Here is a 17,946-nt window from a genome sequence, read left to right on the forward strand (position 1 = left end):
CTGAAATGTGACGAAGAGCTAAAATTACTAAATGTAAATAAATAAATAATTACAATTATATATATATATATATATATATATATATATATATATATATATATATATATATATATATATAAATAGTGATTTAAAACTAATAAAAATGACTTAAAAATAACATTAAAATAAAAACATTCATAAAAAACTGTGATAGTATATAAGTAATACTAAAATAACACTGGTTTAAAAATTTTAATTTAAAATTATTTTAAAATTAAATTTACATTTAATTACTTTGAAATTCACTATTTAAACTATTTAAATGCATTGGTATTTTTATTATTCACTATTATTAGGTTAAAAAAAAGCCTTGTGGAATTGGTGGTCTTCCATTTGGTTTCCGTAAGACGATGGCGTCACTGACTTGGGCATCAGATCTAGTTTGTGGTTTCTTCTTATGATGACCCTTCAAACAGCTTCAGGTTTTCAAATTCAACTTCCTTGTCCAGAAGTCACTGGTGGCTTTCCATGTGAATGCTGCCCATTGATTTACTGCTGTTCAAAGAGCTCTTGGTCAGCCAGCGGTCAGCAGCAGGCACAGCCATTCGGAACCCACAGAAACCTCATTTCATCCCGTCCAGCACAGCCACAGAGAGACTTCATTGAGTTCATTGATGAGATCTTAAACTCTCAACGCCAAACATTTCAGTCCCATTGGCAATATAGGGCTGGTCGTATTTAACGGCATATATTAAGTGATATTATATCCCTGTGTCTTGGAAACATAAACAAAAGCAGGGGGAAATGGTAGTGGGGTAAACATGCCAAATCTCTGTGGAGGAACTGTTCCTGTGGTTGGCGATTCGTGATTGATGCCTTTTGATTACAGTAAAAATATCTGTTAATGCAAACATGGGGAACATTTTGGACTTTGCCAATGTCAATAACCCTGCCCTGGGTCAAGCCGTCCTCCAGACCTACACATCTCATTCATTTTATCAGAGCGTGTTAAGAGAGCTACTACTCAAAATCTACTTTCCCTTCTCTGATATGGCTAAATTACCCTCCATTTATGCCCAGGCCATTAAAACAGGCATAAAAAAAAAGGAATTTCCCTCATTCTTGTAAGATTGCCTTGGGTGTAGTAAAAGAGAAATAGATTGTTCGGAGCCGTTTGGTTGATGTGACCTTTTGTGACCAGTTGTATTCAGGTTGGGTTTCATGTTTGTCTTGCTGATTGGACGCATGGGCATTGGTGAGAAGCCTATTGGCCCTTTTAAATATAGCATTTAAAACAAAACTTGTCTAATACCTCTTTGTAATAATTGTTGGTTGGTTGTAACTGTTCATTTTGAAGGCTAAAGATGGCCTTTACATTAGTTGTAATCAGGTTGTATTTGGCAGTAGAGGCTGATGGAGATGCATTCTTAAAGGAATAGTTCACCTAAAATGAAAATTTGCTGAAAGTTTACTCACCCTCAGACCATCAGACAAGAGAGTCCAAACAACTGATTAAAAACATCACAATAATCCATAAGTAATCCATATGACTCCAGTCCACCAATGAATGTCTTGTGAAGCAGAAAGCTGTGCTTGCAAAAAACAAGTCCATCAGTAAAACATTTTAAATTTAAACTGTCGCTTCTGGCCAAATACCAGTCCATAATCCATAATAATGTTTCCTCCACTGAAACCATCCCCTGTTGTCTTCTCACATCCAAATCCACCACATTGTCAGTGTGATGACATATAGCATCGTTGCGCTTCGTGTGTCCCGAGTTCGAATCCCGATTCGTGGAGTTTATACAATCCCGTCCCCCTTTCTCTCTCTCCTGCTTTGCTTCCTGTCTACATACTGTTCTGTCATAATAAAGGCAAAAACACCAAAAATATGTCTTTAAAAAAATTAAATCCACTGACTCATTCTAATGGCACCCATTCACTGCAGAGGATTAATTGGTGATCGAGAGCAAATGCAGCATGTCTCCAAATCTGTTCCGATGAAGAAACAGTCTCATCTACATCTTGGATGGCCTGAGTGTGAATACATTTTCATGTATTTCTTTCACAGCATTCTACTGTGTTTGAAATACTTGCAGTTCTCTTTTTTTAAATATATTCTCTGAGCATACTTACAAAAGCAAAAGGACAAGCCCGCTGTATCAACCCATTTTTAATCAGTAACACCACTCTGTTGTGGTTCCTCTTGACATTAATATTCAGTAACCTGATCCCTGGATGAAACATGCACCACACATTTATTGCACATTTTTGAGAGGGGGATATAATCACTTAACAGCCTGCTCCCTATACATCGCTTGCTCTTGCCAACAGATCGTTATTTTATATTGAGGAATTTGTGTTTGCCATATGTTGCATAAATGCTTCTTTGGACCCATTACAGGTTGCTCTGATTTTGTTCCTGTTCCATATCCAGAAGGATATACTTTGGATTTCTTACTATAGGATAAATCTATATAGCCTTAATATCAACATGAAGTCCAAATTGCCTTATAGTATTTAGTTTCTCAGTATACATTCCTGGTCTTATTATGCACAATTCAACAGTGTACATTATCTTATATATTTATCATTTTTATTTTATTTTGTCTAACCATCTTTCCCACAGTTAAAGATTTCTTTAATATAGGTGACTAGGCAGGCCATTGTAGCTGGATGTAGGTTGTGTATGTTTTACGAGTAGGATAGTCTTAAATGTTCATGAGGTAATCCTGAGAGGCCACTCAATGTGTAAACTGCTCTCATTGGTGTTTGGGCTCTGAGCTCATAGTGCCCCTCTGTGCTGGTAGATAAACATGTAGGGCCCCTTTGTAGGCAAACTTCAGTGGGAACCTTCGGAAAAAAATCAAGATCGGATTTGGAAAATGGGAAATGAGGGGTAAGGAGTGGTTGGGGAGAGCTAAATGTGTGTGCATGCACAGGTCACTGACTTCATTGCTCAGTGTCTGATCTCTCGCTTACATTCATAAATGAAAATAGCCCTGGATTGAGTGTCTGTCAGTACTTAAAAAAAAATATTATTGGTTAAATACCAATAACTTTTTTCTGAAATTATGTGTATGCTGTAGAGTTGGTCCCTTTCAAGGTCCTACTCAGTGTCCCAAAACAGCCATATCCAATAAATAGTTGTAATAAAAACGTCTCTTATGTTCACTGATGCTGCATTTGTTTGATCACAAATACAGTAAAAACCATAATGATGTGAAATATTACAATTTAAAATAAATGTTTTCTACTGAAATATATTTCAAAAATGTATTCCTATGATGGCAAATCTAAAATTTTAGCAGCTCTTACTCCAGTCGTCAGTGTCACGTGATCCTTCAGAAATCATTCTAATATGCTGATTTGCTGCTCAAGAAACATTTCTTAATATCATCAGTCTTGAAAGCAGTTGTGGTGCGTAATATTTTTGTGAAAACTGTGATGCGTCTTTTTCTTTTTTGATTAATTTAATGACTTTTGATTTGATTTATTGTGTCCTTGCTTAATAGAATGATAACATGATTAATTTCTTGGAGAAAAAAAAACTTTTTATCTGTATAACATTACTGTATGTATATCACATTAACACTTTAGGCTCTCCCAGAAGGATTTCTAGATTGAGCAGACTCAGTCATAACTCATAATACATTAACACGTTGTACATTGGCTGATTTGTTCTGTGAACTTTTCTTATGTCGAAAACCTCTCCATACATATTTTAGTTTTTTATTTATAGCTGGTGAATCTATAATTGTCTTATTTTCTCTCTTTTACAGCACATACCATGTGACCCTGATATGTTAATGTTTGGCAGTGAATTTGCCGTCTTAGTACCATAGCAATTGTCCATCAAACCCCAAACCCAGCTGTAAGCTGTTTTGCACATGGCATGTAGATTTTTCAGTCTTGCGTTTTGTCTCAGAATGTGTTTTTTTTACCCTGTCTTATCTTATCATTCTTGTACATCCACTGGTATTTTATGCAATGAAAATGATTTAATGTTTTGAACCTTTTGAATGGGTTTCATTGGTTCCTCCTCTCTTCGGCCTCCTTTTTATCTCTCCTGCATGTGTCTGTACCTTAAGGTCATATGCACTCCTTTTGGTCTTAGTGGTCCCCCTCCTGTTCCTCCATCCATCCTGCTCACCCTCTAACGCCCCCATCCAACATCCTTTCCTTTCTGAAATCTGTTTCTATCTTCTGTATAAATTTGAAGGTTCATGGAAGTAGCAGATCTCTTTTACAGTATTGCACACTTCATGAAAGTCACTTTCCTTGGAAGAAAAAAAAAATCAATCACTTTTTATTTTTTAAAATAAAAAAGAAAATATTTGAGGGTGTCCTTTTCTCTGTGTTGCCGACAATTTATAAAAATATATTAATTTGTCTTTCAACAACAGTCCAATCCTAGGTAATCCACGAGACCCTTAGGATTTGTTGTTCCAGCACATCTCATCATAAAACAGGTCTAAGTAATTAGCCATGTGCAACTACGTCAGTTGAGATATCTTTATTATTTTAGAAAGAGGAGAAGATGCAGAGTGCTCCAGGAACCATATATTGTGAGATGTCTCGTGAAGGAGCACTTTGTCTATTTATGTCTTGAAGCTAATATGAGTTATTTCTCTCTCCCCTCTGGTACTCCTCTCTCCCCCTGTCTCATCATTAACAGTTCTGCTCCCATAACTCATCATAGTGATAAATGCCTCAGCCTCACCCCACCTCAGTCCAGCTTCTTCTCTGTTCTTCTGTCATTCCTTTGTTTCTGCGCAGTCCATTGTCTTTCTAATTCTTAGCCTTTCTCGGGTTCATACTGGTGAATTCAGCACCTGTAGGAAGATATTAATATCAAAGCCTGCCAAGCATTATCAGGATCTCCAGTTACTGCGATTGTTCAATAGAGCGTAATTTTACTCCTTTCCAAAGAAATAATGAAGAACAAGATCAAGATGATGAAAGAAAACTTCTTATATGGAGTGCTTAACAATTTAATGTGTCTTCTGGATCCTTTACAATTCTCATTCAGCTGTGATCGGAGCTCCACAATCGATCAAACTAGGCAGCTTTGTCTAATTATATTATTTGCTGTATTTATTAGTTCTAGGTCATGATGAAAGTACTGGCAACAGTCCTGGCCACCATGTGATGATGTACATTGGGTTTGGTGTGAGAGCTTTATGCAGTTTTTCCTTCTTTTTTCTTTCAAAGATGCATCTGTGACTGAGAAGGAGGATGTTTTTGGGCTAAACGGGCAGATTGAACACAAGCTGGCCTTCCTTCGAAAGCATGTGCCTCGGGACACCAACCTGCTGCTGATTGGTCACTCCATCGGTTGCTACATCATCTTGGAGATGATGAAGAGAGACCCAGAGCTAAAGGTATAAGCAACTGGATGAGAAAGCCACATAGTTGTTCCATGGACTATTAATGAAGCACACATCCTACTAGTTGCTGGATATGGTCTCACTTTTTAATGAATGCATTTTTGTAGTATATTAACATTAGATTATATGAATTGACATTTATTTTAGCATTAAGTTCCAAATCAGATACATTTATTTAGTTTATATATACAGGGGTGCACATAATGGTACGCAGGTGCAGATGCATGACCAAAATAAAAAATGTGCTGTGTAAATTAGGGATGTGCGCTACGACTAATTTGACAGTCGTTTAAACGGAAGTTTTGTATCCGACTAGTCGACTAGTCTAAAAGCTAGAAACTCCCCAAAAAATGGCAAAATAAAAAAAACTGTGCGTGTATAACAGCCTACACTTGAAATACTTAATCTTTGCATCACAAGGTCAAATCCCTCAATGAAATCTGCTAAAAACAGGTCACGGTTATGCCGTATGCTTGCCTCACGTTATCATCATTTAATTTTAGGCGGTAGTTAAACAGAAAATAAGGAAGAGCATAACTCAACATAAGAGGCGATTCTGCACTTAAAAAACGCGCTCAGCAGGAACTGAAGTCACAGGCATGCAGAGAGATAACTACAAGCAAGCAGACTGTTTCGAAAAGAGCCTGGAAACCCCGCACCACCACCGAAGTCGGTCTTCGTTTAGAGGAATAGACGGCGCGGATGGGATCGCGGACCTCAGCGGCGGGTTGTAGTGTATGACATGATTGACATTTACTGGCTTTGTCTTCAAGCTAACGCATAAGTGCCTGTATTGAATATGATTACGCATCGCTCCAGTGGAGTTATTGTAAGCCAATTTGACATTACACAGTTTACACAAAACTTTTCCGTTTCCTTCGAATTCAAAATAATCCCACACCTTGCTGGTTCTTCGCTGGTCATTTTGATCTCGCCGCAACTGACGAGAAGAAAAGGCATGCGACGTCTGAGGTAAAAATATAGTTTCCGCCCAGATACGCTTTTAAAAATATTTAAATATTTTGATATTTATTATTTTTCAAAAGTTTTATTTTAGCTTGTTGTTAAAATGTTTTAAATGTAACGTTAAAATTACGGGGTTTTTTTCTCTCTCGTTTAATCGACTATTGATTTCAGTGTAGACTAGCAGGAGCTGAACCGTTTAGTCGACTAACGTTAGTCCCGCACATCCCTAGTGTAAATAAGTTCAGACCACTCATTTGTGTAGCAACATGGTTGACTGCTGTTGATGCACAATTACCATTTTAGCTTGACAAACTGTAATACTGAATAAGATTTCTATTCAAACTGAAAGCATAAATTTAGGTTATCTGCTGCCATTTTCAAAACTCTTGAATGGGCAGCGCTAAACCCGGCAGCGCATATACTTACCGCCTGACAATGCGCCAAAATAAAAGCTTGCTGATTTTAAGTTTGAAAATGATAAAAATTCATTTAAAAAAAAGCAAGTATTAGCATTTTAAGTTTACTATAAAATAATTGTATTTTTATTTAATACTCCATTTTTATTTTAAAATATAATAGTATTATCACACTTTATTATTTTGTTTATTATTATTATTATTATTTTTAAACTAAATAAATAAAAGTGCAGTAATATTATTACAATAATTTTTTTTTATAGTTCTATTTAATGGGTCACACAATGTGTAGTGTGAGGACCAAACCAAATTTTGTTGGCTATTGCTACAAATATACCTGTGCGACTTATGACTGGTTTTGTGGTCCAAGGTCACATATTTGCTTATTTCTCATTTAACACTGACAGTGAATTGAAAAAAGTACCCCAATTCGTTGACTCACAACATCTTTCCAGTTTCAATACCTTGCCTAGAGACTATCTACTGATTCTCTCTGACTCTCCACTTAGAACAGTATGAATAACGGCTACAGTGCTGCTGTCTGCATAACCTCCGCAGACCACCTCAGCGATTTGCAACTTTGCCATTAGAGGACATGCCGCCAAAACATGGTCGCTGTATGAAAGTATGTAATGTGTGAAAGCAAAGCGAGACACTGCCAATCAGAAGCATAATAAGACACTTCTGTTCCCTTTCCTTGCTGTGTAAAAGGTCAGGAGATTAAATAACATGGAAAAGAACCTTGATTTTCTTTATCCCTCTGGGGTTTTCCTGCTCTAAGATGTGCTCTTTGTCATTTTTATTTTTAAGCACTTTCTCTACCCAGAAATCTTTTTTCTTTTTCTCTTTCAACCTTTTTTTTTAGTATTTCCTCTAACTAGAGGGGCATGTTTTCCTCCTGGCAAAGAAAAATGGATTTTAGCTTCATTAATGGGGCCAGTGCAGTTATGTACCACTTTTTGCAGTGCGATAAAAATATGTTCTGATACTTTTGGAGACAATCCACGTCCAAACCACTTTTAGGGATTTAGTTCAGAAACTTCAGTCGAAAAGCTGGTCCTAATCTCAATCTCACTCGTCGATTTTAAGGTCCTCTTTCATAATCTGTGAAAAATGTTTCATTCCAGGTCATTAAAACATTGCCAACCATGACCTTTTTGTTTACTCGTCTGAATCTGTTCTTTTCAAATCATGGCTAGTTAAATCCCTGTACGATGTAGGCAGATATGGCATGGCTCAGAGCAAACATGCACGAAGGAGAAAAAGATTTCCTTTTTCGTCCCAGATTGCAAGCTGCCAGGAAGCCAACCTGGCGATTATGCCTGGTAACATATGATGTGTGATAATCAGAAACTGTTACTATGAGCTCTAGATATTTATTTTGGAATGGAAGTGACCAGTCAGTTTAAATGATGGTAGGGGTTTCTTTAGTGCATTTCTGGAGGAGAATGTTTGCAGATTTCAGCCTCAGACCAGGAGCAGCATGAGGTAGGTTGGAAAACCTCCCTAAAACTAGAGGAAGAGGAGGAAAATGCTTTATGCCTTCATCCTGTAGCAACCATCTTGGACCATGTGGACCAGGAAGTTGATGTCATTCCTACATTTGTCTGCACAGGTGTATAGTAACAGCTGTTGCTTTGCGCTTTATTATTAATAGATAACGTTTCTCATGACAGTGAACTACTCTGATTGCAATCAAAAGTAGATTAAAGTGATAGGTCATCTCAAAAATGAAAATTCTGTTCCTCACCCACATGTTGTTCTAAATATGTATGACTTATGTTCTAATCTGTACGAGATGCATTCTATTGGAAAGCCGAAGGGATTCTTGGAGATGCTTGCTAGGAAGAATGCTTAACAAGTCCTGTCATTCTCTTCAGTGGACTGATGGCACGCTCAAGTTCCACTGACACTACAATGTGTCTTTCTTGTCCGGGACATGAGGATTTGGGTGTGTAGGTTAACTTGTGGGCGAGTGTGTGTTGCAGCGTTCTGGGTGGGCCTCCATTCGGGGAGCAGAGGTCACACCGACAGTCCTGAAGTATTGGTATGATTTCATACTTCACTCAAATAAAACATTGTTACAGTCACAGCGTGAGCCAAACACAAGCATAAACATTACAGCACATAGCCCTGGCTCAGATTACCCTCACAACATCTCCAGATTTTAAAGCTCCCAGACGTGACCACGGACTGTCCAGCCCATTGGACATGCAGTCACATGGTTGAGAAAACACTTACAGCGACATTTTTTGTTATTGTTCGTTCTGGGATGCAAGGGGCAGTGGTTTCCCTTGACCTGCTGGAGAGTAAGGGTCATGGTAGCTTGGCATCCTGGCTTGTCCTGGCGTTTTCATTCGTCTAAATAAAAGTGGCATAGGATTTCCTAGGGGTGGGCATTTATACCAGTAGACACGATTAACCGATAGAAATTTGTCAACCGGTAGAGATTGATGTGGTCACAAAAACGTATTGTTTGCACACGTTATTAAACATTGTGGTTTAAAAACAAGTGATTTTAAGCTGTTGAAATGCAGTCAGCAGCGAAAGAGAACTCATTTCGCTATATGTGCATGCTGTCTGAGAGACGGTTTCGGAGCGCTCTCAGAGAGACATGCACACATGAAGATGGTGCTCATAGAGTTATTTTTGACGCTCTATAGGCCTTGAAAGGTTAAATACACACACTTGAATGTGTTAAAATGCTCGTCTTTGTAAGTATCCTTGTAAACACAGTAATTCAGGTTTTGCTTTAAATGAAAGCAAACAGCTGAGAAAGAAGACAAATGTGTAACAGTATATTGGATCTGGGCAGCTCTTAAAGTGACAGCAGTCTAATATTCCTGTCTGTCATTCATGTTAATCAAACAACAAAAGAGAGAAATTCTCTCACTGCCCTTTGACTAAATCACTTTTGTAACTTTAATAAGAAGAAATATGTATTTAATTTACACAGTGAAAATGCAGTGCTTTTATGCATTTGATTTCTTATTTATTTGTTCAACTGTAGTGTTTTGTCCTGTGGCTTGTAAATAGTTTCTTATTCGTATTTAATCGCTGATTGTTTACTTGTCTTCAGTAAGCTTGAGATTTTTTTATATTTATTTTATTTTAGTCTAGTTTTAGTTTTTTTGTGATATTGACACCGGTGACAAGAATTATGAAATTGATATGGTATCAAAAATGTTGATATCATAAAGACCTTATTTAAAGCAAAAATAACTATATCATGATATATATTGTTTCCATGAAATAAAATTACTTATATCATGATATAAGATTTTGGTCATTGCCCACCCCTAGGATTTCCCTTATGCTTTCTCCTGGGACTTATGAGGAGTTGACCAGTGTTTTTTTTTTTTTTTTTTCCCAAAGAGGCACTTATAATTTAAGGTTGGCAGTGATGGGCCGCTGTCAGCTTCAGATGGGCCTTCCAGCAGTGTTCATTCCCACTCCTCTATCGAGCCTATTCCACTCTGGGGCCTGGCCGCAAGACTACGTTTGAAAGGAACGGGGCAGTGCTGACGTGAGTGGAGGCGGCCCTTGCAACACATTCCCATTGAGATACTCACTGTAAGTGGTTGAGTTGAAAGAGATGTGGTCTGGACTGCCATATGATCCATCATGCTGTCTGAAGCTCCAGTAGATCTGTGCATCATTAACATTCCTCCACTATCAGATCGCACCCTCACATCTCAGATCCATGGAAGTCAGATTGTGACGTTTAAACTCTCTTCGCCCCTTCTCCAGATGCAGAGAACTCCTTCCCCCTTCCTGACCTCAGCAGTACCAGAGAAGGAACCCGCTAGAAGTAGAAGCTTGCGTGTATGTGTGTGTATGTGTGTGTGTGTGTGTGTGTGTGTGTGTGACTGGCCGTCTGTCTCTCTGATTAAAGAGCCACTCCCAAAGACTCTGTCAGATTGTTCTGTGTTCTCTGTTACATTCCTGTGACCTCCAGGAAGAGGAACTGCTTCTTGTCAAAAGCACTACTTGCACATCAAAGATCACCTGCTCTGCACACACTCCCTCTTCTTCACCTTTCCCTCTCTTTTTCACTGCCGCTTATCCACTCTCTCTCTTTGTCTGACAACTGATGGGCATCAGGATGAGCAGTGCAATAGCAGATGAAAAGTATTATGTGAGAGGGTTGAATGCTTCCTGGAGCAGTATGTGGACTAGATGGTTTTGTATAGATTTATTAGTGGCCACTATCATTATAACTATTTCTCTTATTCATACTTAGCATCTGCATAGCAATGTGTTAACATCCACTTAGAACATCCTAGCAACAGGGTTGGGAACCACTGGTTTTGAACACTTTAGGAACTGTATAGTTGCACTCTGAAAATCACCCAAAACACCCTAGAAACTGCGCAGCAACAGAACATCTTAGCAGTGACTAGTCGTGGCCTAATGGTTAGAGAGTCGGACTTATAACCCGAAGGTTGCAGGTTCGAGTCTCAGGTCCGGCAGAAATTGTTGGTGGGGGGAGTGAGTAACCAGTGCTCTCTCCACCCTCAATACCACGACTGAGTTGAGACCCTTGAGCAATGCACAGAATGAGTCCACAAGGTGGTACTGCACGTGTCAAACTCGTTCATCCGAGAGTGAGTATAGGGCTTGTCCAAATAATAAAATGTAGAACACTTTGTTTTATTACCAAATTATACATAGTATCTAATTATCATTAATATTTAACTTGCACTGGAAAGGTTTCTGTGACATTTTGTGAGATCTCCAGATTTCCAGAACATGATGCACGATGGGATACACGAGCCACGAATACCACTCTGGAGTGGTATGGATAGTGTGGATTTAGTGGGCTTTAAAGGCACTGAGCTTTGGCATTTTTAAGACTTGGGACAGTCTTGCACACTGTTGTGTGCACGCACTTTCAAGTGACCAAGACTGCAAGTGAGGGTTTTTGGACAGACCCTTACTTTTGAAAGCTGTGCGGACATAGCTGTGCACGAGATAAAGTGGAATGTGAAAAAATAAGTATACCTGGACCTTTAGAACTCGCTAGCAACCGTACAGTAAGATGCTAGCAGCTTTGAACACACTATCAGCTGCATTGTAATGTGCTAACAGCTGCTTAGAACACGGCAGCAAACACATAGCGATGTGCTAACAATTGTTCAGAAAACATGAGCAACTGCATAGTAGAGTCTTGGCAACTACCCAGAACACCTAGCTTCATCAAGCACCGTTCACATTCACTCCAGAAAATGTAGTTTATAGTTGAGTACTTTGTATATTGAAGAAATTTGATGATTTCTTCACACACGTTAGCAGAGCAGCTAATTTAATCTCCACTCATTTGATAGTTTGTATTGTAATTGTTACGACAGAGGGACGCTGGATTGTGAATCTCTCATCCATTTGGGGTTTGATATCTTTTCCACTGACAGCAATATATATTTTTCAGTTCCTTAAGGCCCATTCAGACGATAAATTCAGCAGCAGCAGAACTTTGCCTGTTCGCCTGTTGCCGGGGCGTGATGAAACCAGCACTCTTTCAGGATTGCAGAACTAGCTGAGTTTGAAGTTTAGTGGTTTGAAGCTGAATAGATTGCATTTGGCACCGCTGACAAAGAATTGTGCTGGCTATCACATATTTTACACAAGAGAATTGAAGATATTGCACTGTTTAGTTTCATTGAAAAATACTTGGCTGCAACTGCAAAGGATTGTAGAGACAGATGAAGCACATCCACTCTGTCTTACTCACTGAATGAGTCTAGCTGCCTTCTACTCAATGGCCAAACAGAGGCAGGTGTTTCCTGTTTCTGGAAGTCTCTCTCTCCTCTCTGTTCCCTCCTTCCCTTGTCTCTCCTATCGATTTCATGATATAGTGAGAACACAGATATGTCATTTTTCATAGTTTGATAACTCTTAAGCATTGAAATTAAGGTATGTCATTTGTTATGATTAAAACTGCTCGCGTTGCTGTCATAAATATTATGTGTTGCATCTCAGTAAGTCACACATTGCTCTGCTGGTCTTTTTTTCCCTAAGTGTTGGTTACTTAACCAAAGTGTCAACTACTTTGACGGAAAGTAGATGGTTCTAGAGAAAGCAGAGTTTTCCTGACCAACATTTGTCTCTAAAATCTCTAAAATCCATCTGTACTTGTCATCCTCAGGTTGTGAAGGCGGTGATGCTCTTCCCCACGATTGAGCGCATGGCCTGTAGCCCTCAAGGCAAGGTCATGACCCCTGTGCTCTGCCGGCTGCGGTACGCCTTCTATTTGCCCATCTTCCTGCTCTCCCTCCTTCCAGAGAGGCTGAAGGTCAGCATAGTGCGTCTGGCTCTTAGGAATTTATATGCAGTGAACACCTCCATCATCCCAGCCACCGTCAGCCTGATCAATGTAGACTGTGCAGGTGAGGAAACGTTTTACTTTGTTGTTTCAATAGAACAAACTCCAGAAATCCTTTTTAATGTGTGTTGGGTGGTGTAATTTAATGAATAACCAATCTGTTTTTTTTTCTCAGTAGATAATTCATTAATTCTTTCATTCATTTATAAAAAATTTTATGGAAGTGTGTGTGTGTGTATATACACACACACACACACACACACACACACAATTTATATACATTTATGCCATTATATTTATTACACTTAAATGATAGCTAATAAGGTCAGATGTACACAAAAGTGCTGTATTTAAATGAATCAAATATTCTATTTTTTAATTATTGAATATGTGCACTAATATTTGACTTGTGTACAGTTTACACAAAATCTGTAAATTTAAATGAACAGTTATTTAAATCAATATTTACTCAGAATTGCTTATCAAAATTAAATATTGAGAGAATAAAAATACAATACTGGTAATTGTATGAACTTCAAATGGTCAGAAAAATGATTGACTGGTACAATAAATAACCAAATATTGGTTGTTTAATTGTCCTGGTTCTTCCAGCCTTTGTGTGTTTGTTTATTAAATGAATGAATTAATTAATTAATTTGTCAGCTACATAACAATGTAGAACTCGTTGTCAATGTAGAGCTTGTTTTAGCACATTTTAACACGTTTCCCATTTTGACACATTTATTTTATCACTTTAATCCATCTTCCGAAATGGATTTGGATTTTGGCCCTCTTAGTCACCAAAGTAAAATGTTGAAAAAGTACACAAGATACTGTTTAGGCCTTTACGTCACCATTTTGCCCTTGAGCAAGGCACTTTATATGGAGAACTATTCCTGTAATAAGTGTATTGTCTCATGTGTCAGACAAATGACAAAAGACTAATTATAATGTGTTTTTTGGCCCAGAAATATCAGCTGGCAGTGGTGATGATTTCTTGTTGTCAGGATGCATCTCAGCATGTGATAATCTAGTGCAGCATCTTTAATATTCCGCTAAAGTGTAGCTCTCACGCAACCTTTCTTTTCACCTCAGTGATGTCCCCTCACTTCTCCATTTCCATCTCTCTCAGTTTGGACTCTGCTCCAAAGATCTAATCCTCGTTTCAATGAGGTGCTGAAACCTTTCAAAAGTTCACATGCTGGCATCCCTCCAAACCCCGACTGCTCAGATGCGTTTCTCTCTCTTTTTATCGGACGATAAGAAGTATATCACTACTTCAAAGATGATTCGGCCGATTTAGTTCAAATAAAAAAGTCGAGGCCGAAGAGGGGGAAAACGCAAATAATATTTGAGTGGCAGCCAAGAGAGCGTTGTCTCACATTGTTTTGAATAAAGTTTTATTTATCATAACTCATATTTAATCTCCAGGGCTTTCGGTACATGAACTAATGGTGCAGATGAAGTGTTGTGAGTAGGAGTAATTAAGAGGCCTCTCCAGCGAGCGAACGGACTGCTAACGTAGTCTCTCTCTAGGTGAAAGGCTGAGTGTTTTCCCTGTCTGTCCTGGGAGGAGAGTGATGGATGTTGTGATGGCCGGAGAGTCTCTGCCAAAGAGGCCTCAGTAGAGCCCAGAGGCATTAGTGCGAGCTCCACTCTCTAGTCGCTCTGAAGAACCAGTTCTCTCGCCCTTCTTTTCTCCTTTTTTAATGCTGTCAGACAGTTCTACCTTTAGGTCCTTTTCTCTTTTTCTCTCCCTATGTTGTGGAGGGAGTTGGAGGTTTGCTCCTGACAGCGCTTGTAAGCATGCTTTTAATCATTAGCACTTCTCATGTAGTGTCAGTTTTTTTCATCTAAACAAAATGTTCAAGTGTTCAAACGTTCAACTTTTTTCCCTGTTGCTTATTAAATACCAACAAATGTTGAAATACTTTGCTGCGAGGAAGTTTAATCTCTTGCTATTCATTGAAAAGGCCAGGTGGTCCTGTATGTACACATGTGCATGCGTGCGTTTTGTACCATTGAGTGCTGGCCTGTGACTGCATACTAAAAGCTGCTCTGACTCTCTGTCTTGTATTACATCCGTAATTAATGGCGAGTTGACAGACTTAATTAAGAAAGCATGTTGCTATTAGCTGGAACTTCCTGGGCACATTTAAGGATTTATTTGCTCAGAAATCCTTTTCCTTGAAACTGAGAATGTTGATATTTTGATGTTAACTGCATGTGGAGCATGCATACAATGTCTGTCTTGCAGACATCAAGGTTCTGCATCTAGGAGCATAAACGTCAATGAGGCGTGCCTGCTTGCAAATCCGTAGGGAAGGCGGCTATGTAACGGTCTCTAATATGCTTTATCCTTTCAGTAGACTGCAACACTCCACACAGCTTCTGTTTTCACTCACCTAACCACTTATGCCAGTTCTCATGACATGTTTTTTATGATTGAACACTCTTGCACTTTTCTATCCAGGCTTCTGTTGGCCTAATTTATGAGAAACAAGAGATTTGACCCACCATCTTTGGAGACGCAGATTAAACTCCTCTGTCTTTAGTTCTTTTTGCTGTTCCGATCATAATTTGACTCACCTGGGAAAGCGGGAAAACAGAGCGTAGCGGCAAGTGGCTTCCTTTCCTGTTAGAGCGGAACAAAGTTAACGTCGACCTGATTTTAGAACCTAGAGGCTAAACTCCTGAACTTCTTATCTGCCACCTTACTTTTGAGTCATACTCACTTCCTCCTCCGGCCACCTGTTTCTGCTTGGAGAGTCGGCCAGTATGTGGAACACCTTTTTATTAGTAGAATTCTAACTGAACAAAACACAAAATCACTTGGCTGTTGATCAAGTATTGTTTCTTCCTGCAGTTTTTGTTCCTCACTGACGGTCAAAGCACAATGGGAACGTCTAGTGGAATGTTTTTTTTTTGTTTGTTTTTTTCCAGTGTGCCTCAAAATCTTATAAGGTTTGTTCACTCAAAATTGAAAATCCTGTCATCATTTACTCACCCCCATGTTGTTCCAAACCTGTATGACTTTAATTCTTTTGAGAAATTTCTCAGTGTGTTTTTGTCAATACAGTGCTATTTAATGTTCACCAAAACAGTTTGTTTACTAGCATTCTTGTTTTTTGTAGGATAAATAATGTCATACAGGTTTGGAATGACATGAAGGTGAGTTAATGACAGAATTTTTATTTTTGGGTGAACTGTCCCTATAAGCCTCTTGGCAGTATTTTGCATTAACAGACAAACAAAAATAGTACATAATTCGGCAACCATACCAAGAAGTATTCTTAAAACAATTTATTCACCATGTCCATGAAAGCTGTTCTAGTATTTGCCTGCACATCACCATTAGATGGAGCAGGACACAATAGAAAGATGCAGTGCTCAATGTGGTGCCAGGCCATCTTACTGTAACAGTTATGCAAAAACAAACAGGATCATCATTTGAATCTTACATTGATAAGACCTCTTTTGGATTGGAAATATCCATTTTTTTGTACACTTGTAAGCTTGTTGCATCTGTTTTCAGTGCTAGAGTTAAATTGCATTGTATTTGGTTAATTTTGAATATCCTGAGATTTCATGAAGAACTAAATGTCATCTGTTGTGTTATTGTCTGTTATAATCATAGATGGATATAAATTCCATCGTTTGGTGAAAGATACGAATAGATATGAAGAGAACATGATGTTTGATTTCATTATCTGTTGAAGGTTTGAAGGACTGAGGATTGTGACATGCATCAATTACTCCATTTGAAAATCATTATATAATACAATGGAGTGTCAGGATTTGATCATGTCGAAGCTGAATACATAGATTCCTGATTTTCCACACTTCGTAGAGGGCTGTGCTGCCTGATATTAAAGGTTTGTCATTTTATGACATTGTGTCCATGGGCTAGTCATTTATATTATTTTTATGTTATTATTTTACTTGAGATCCAAAAACCACATCTGCAACTCTTGTGTTAGCCCAGAGGGTAGTAAAAATCCCCTAAAAATGTGGATTTTTTTCCCTCATCCAGTATGTAACAACAGTCATTTTCTCATTGTGGTTTTTGATATATGGCTGAACGGTTGACCTTCCCTAATAATAGAGCCATGCTGAAATTATAGTTTGTCTAGAAGTAGTTAGTACAGTAGTTATAGTTAATTTCACAGCTTGGTCATCAGGTGTGATATATCATGAAAAAGGGAAACACAAGCCACCCCAAACGGCCAAATAGGAATATCCTGTTCATTAGAGGTATGAATGAAAAAGTGATGACAGATGATAATGCAAGGTTTGTTTATTAACGTAACTCTCCTAAATTTCTGCTCTATGTGACTTTACTTGAGGTGCAATGGATCACGGCCACCCACCTTGTGCTCTTTTTAAAGTAACGAAAATGAAACCTGTATTGTATTTCGGTTGATGTGGCTTTCTATTACGACATGTGTTATTGAATTGGAAAGGAGAAAATAATTGTCACATTCGCTTAGCTCTTTTAAAGGCAAATAGAATAAAGAGAAGCACATTGTGATTCTGTGGTCCATGTAAACGGTGGAGAAACTGGAGAATATGCTGTACTTTCTGTGTCCGTGTACTTCAGACAATTGTGCTGTCATGAACTTGAAATTGTCTTGTTTGTGTTACTAATGCAAAGTGACTGCAGGAAAGAAGTAAATAGATGGTTTTAGAACCAATAACGGAGTGTGTGGTGTAAAATAAATATCAACAGGACAATTTAAAACGAATGCAAGGAGTAAAAAGGCACATTAGGCACAGTGGAAGAAGAAAACTTTTTGTTCCCATCTGTATGTTGAACTGAACAGGATGAAACATTTAAAAGCTTTTGTTTGTTTGTGAGGCTCCTTCTGCTCCT

At 38.3% G+C, this 17,946-nt stretch overlaps 1 protein-coding gene and 1 long non-coding RNA gene across 4 annotated transcripts in view; one reads left to right on the plus strand and one right to left on the minus strand.

Moving 5' to 3' along the window:
- The window catches only part of ldah (lipid droplet associated hydrolase), a 41,361-nt gene that overhangs the window by 13,512 nt on the left and 9,903 nt on the right, over positions 1-17,946 (plus strand). For both annotated transcript variants that reach the window (XM_058750165.1, XM_058750163.1), the window contains exons 4-5: positions 5,194-5,363; positions 12,897-13,137. In XM_058750165.1, coding sequence (XP_058606148.1) covers positions 5,194-5,363; positions 12,897-13,137 — 411 coding nt within the window. The remainder of the gene's footprint in view (positions 1-5,193; positions 5,364-12,896; positions 13,138-17,946) is intronic.
- Positions 3,388-6,889, minus strand: LOC131523630 (uncharacterized). 2 transcript variants are annotated; one of them, XR_009266816.1, is made up of 3 exons: positions 6,271-6,889; positions 4,708-4,814; positions 3,388-4,259 (listed from the first exon to the last, which is right to left on the minus strand). It is a non-coding gene; the product is annotated as an uncharacterized LOC131523630 (long non-coding RNA). The 2 variants fall into 2 exon arrangements; XR_009266817.1 differs by having other exon boundaries at positions 4,703-4,814.

Source organism: Onychostoma macrolepis, chromosome 17 (genome assembly GCF_012432095.1).
Source record: "Onychostoma macrolepis isolate SWU-2019 chromosome 17, ASM1243209v1, whole genome shotgun sequence".
NCBI classification, from domain to species: Eukaryota; Metazoa; Chordata; class Actinopteri; order Cypriniformes; family Cyprinidae; genus Onychostoma; species Onychostoma macrolepis.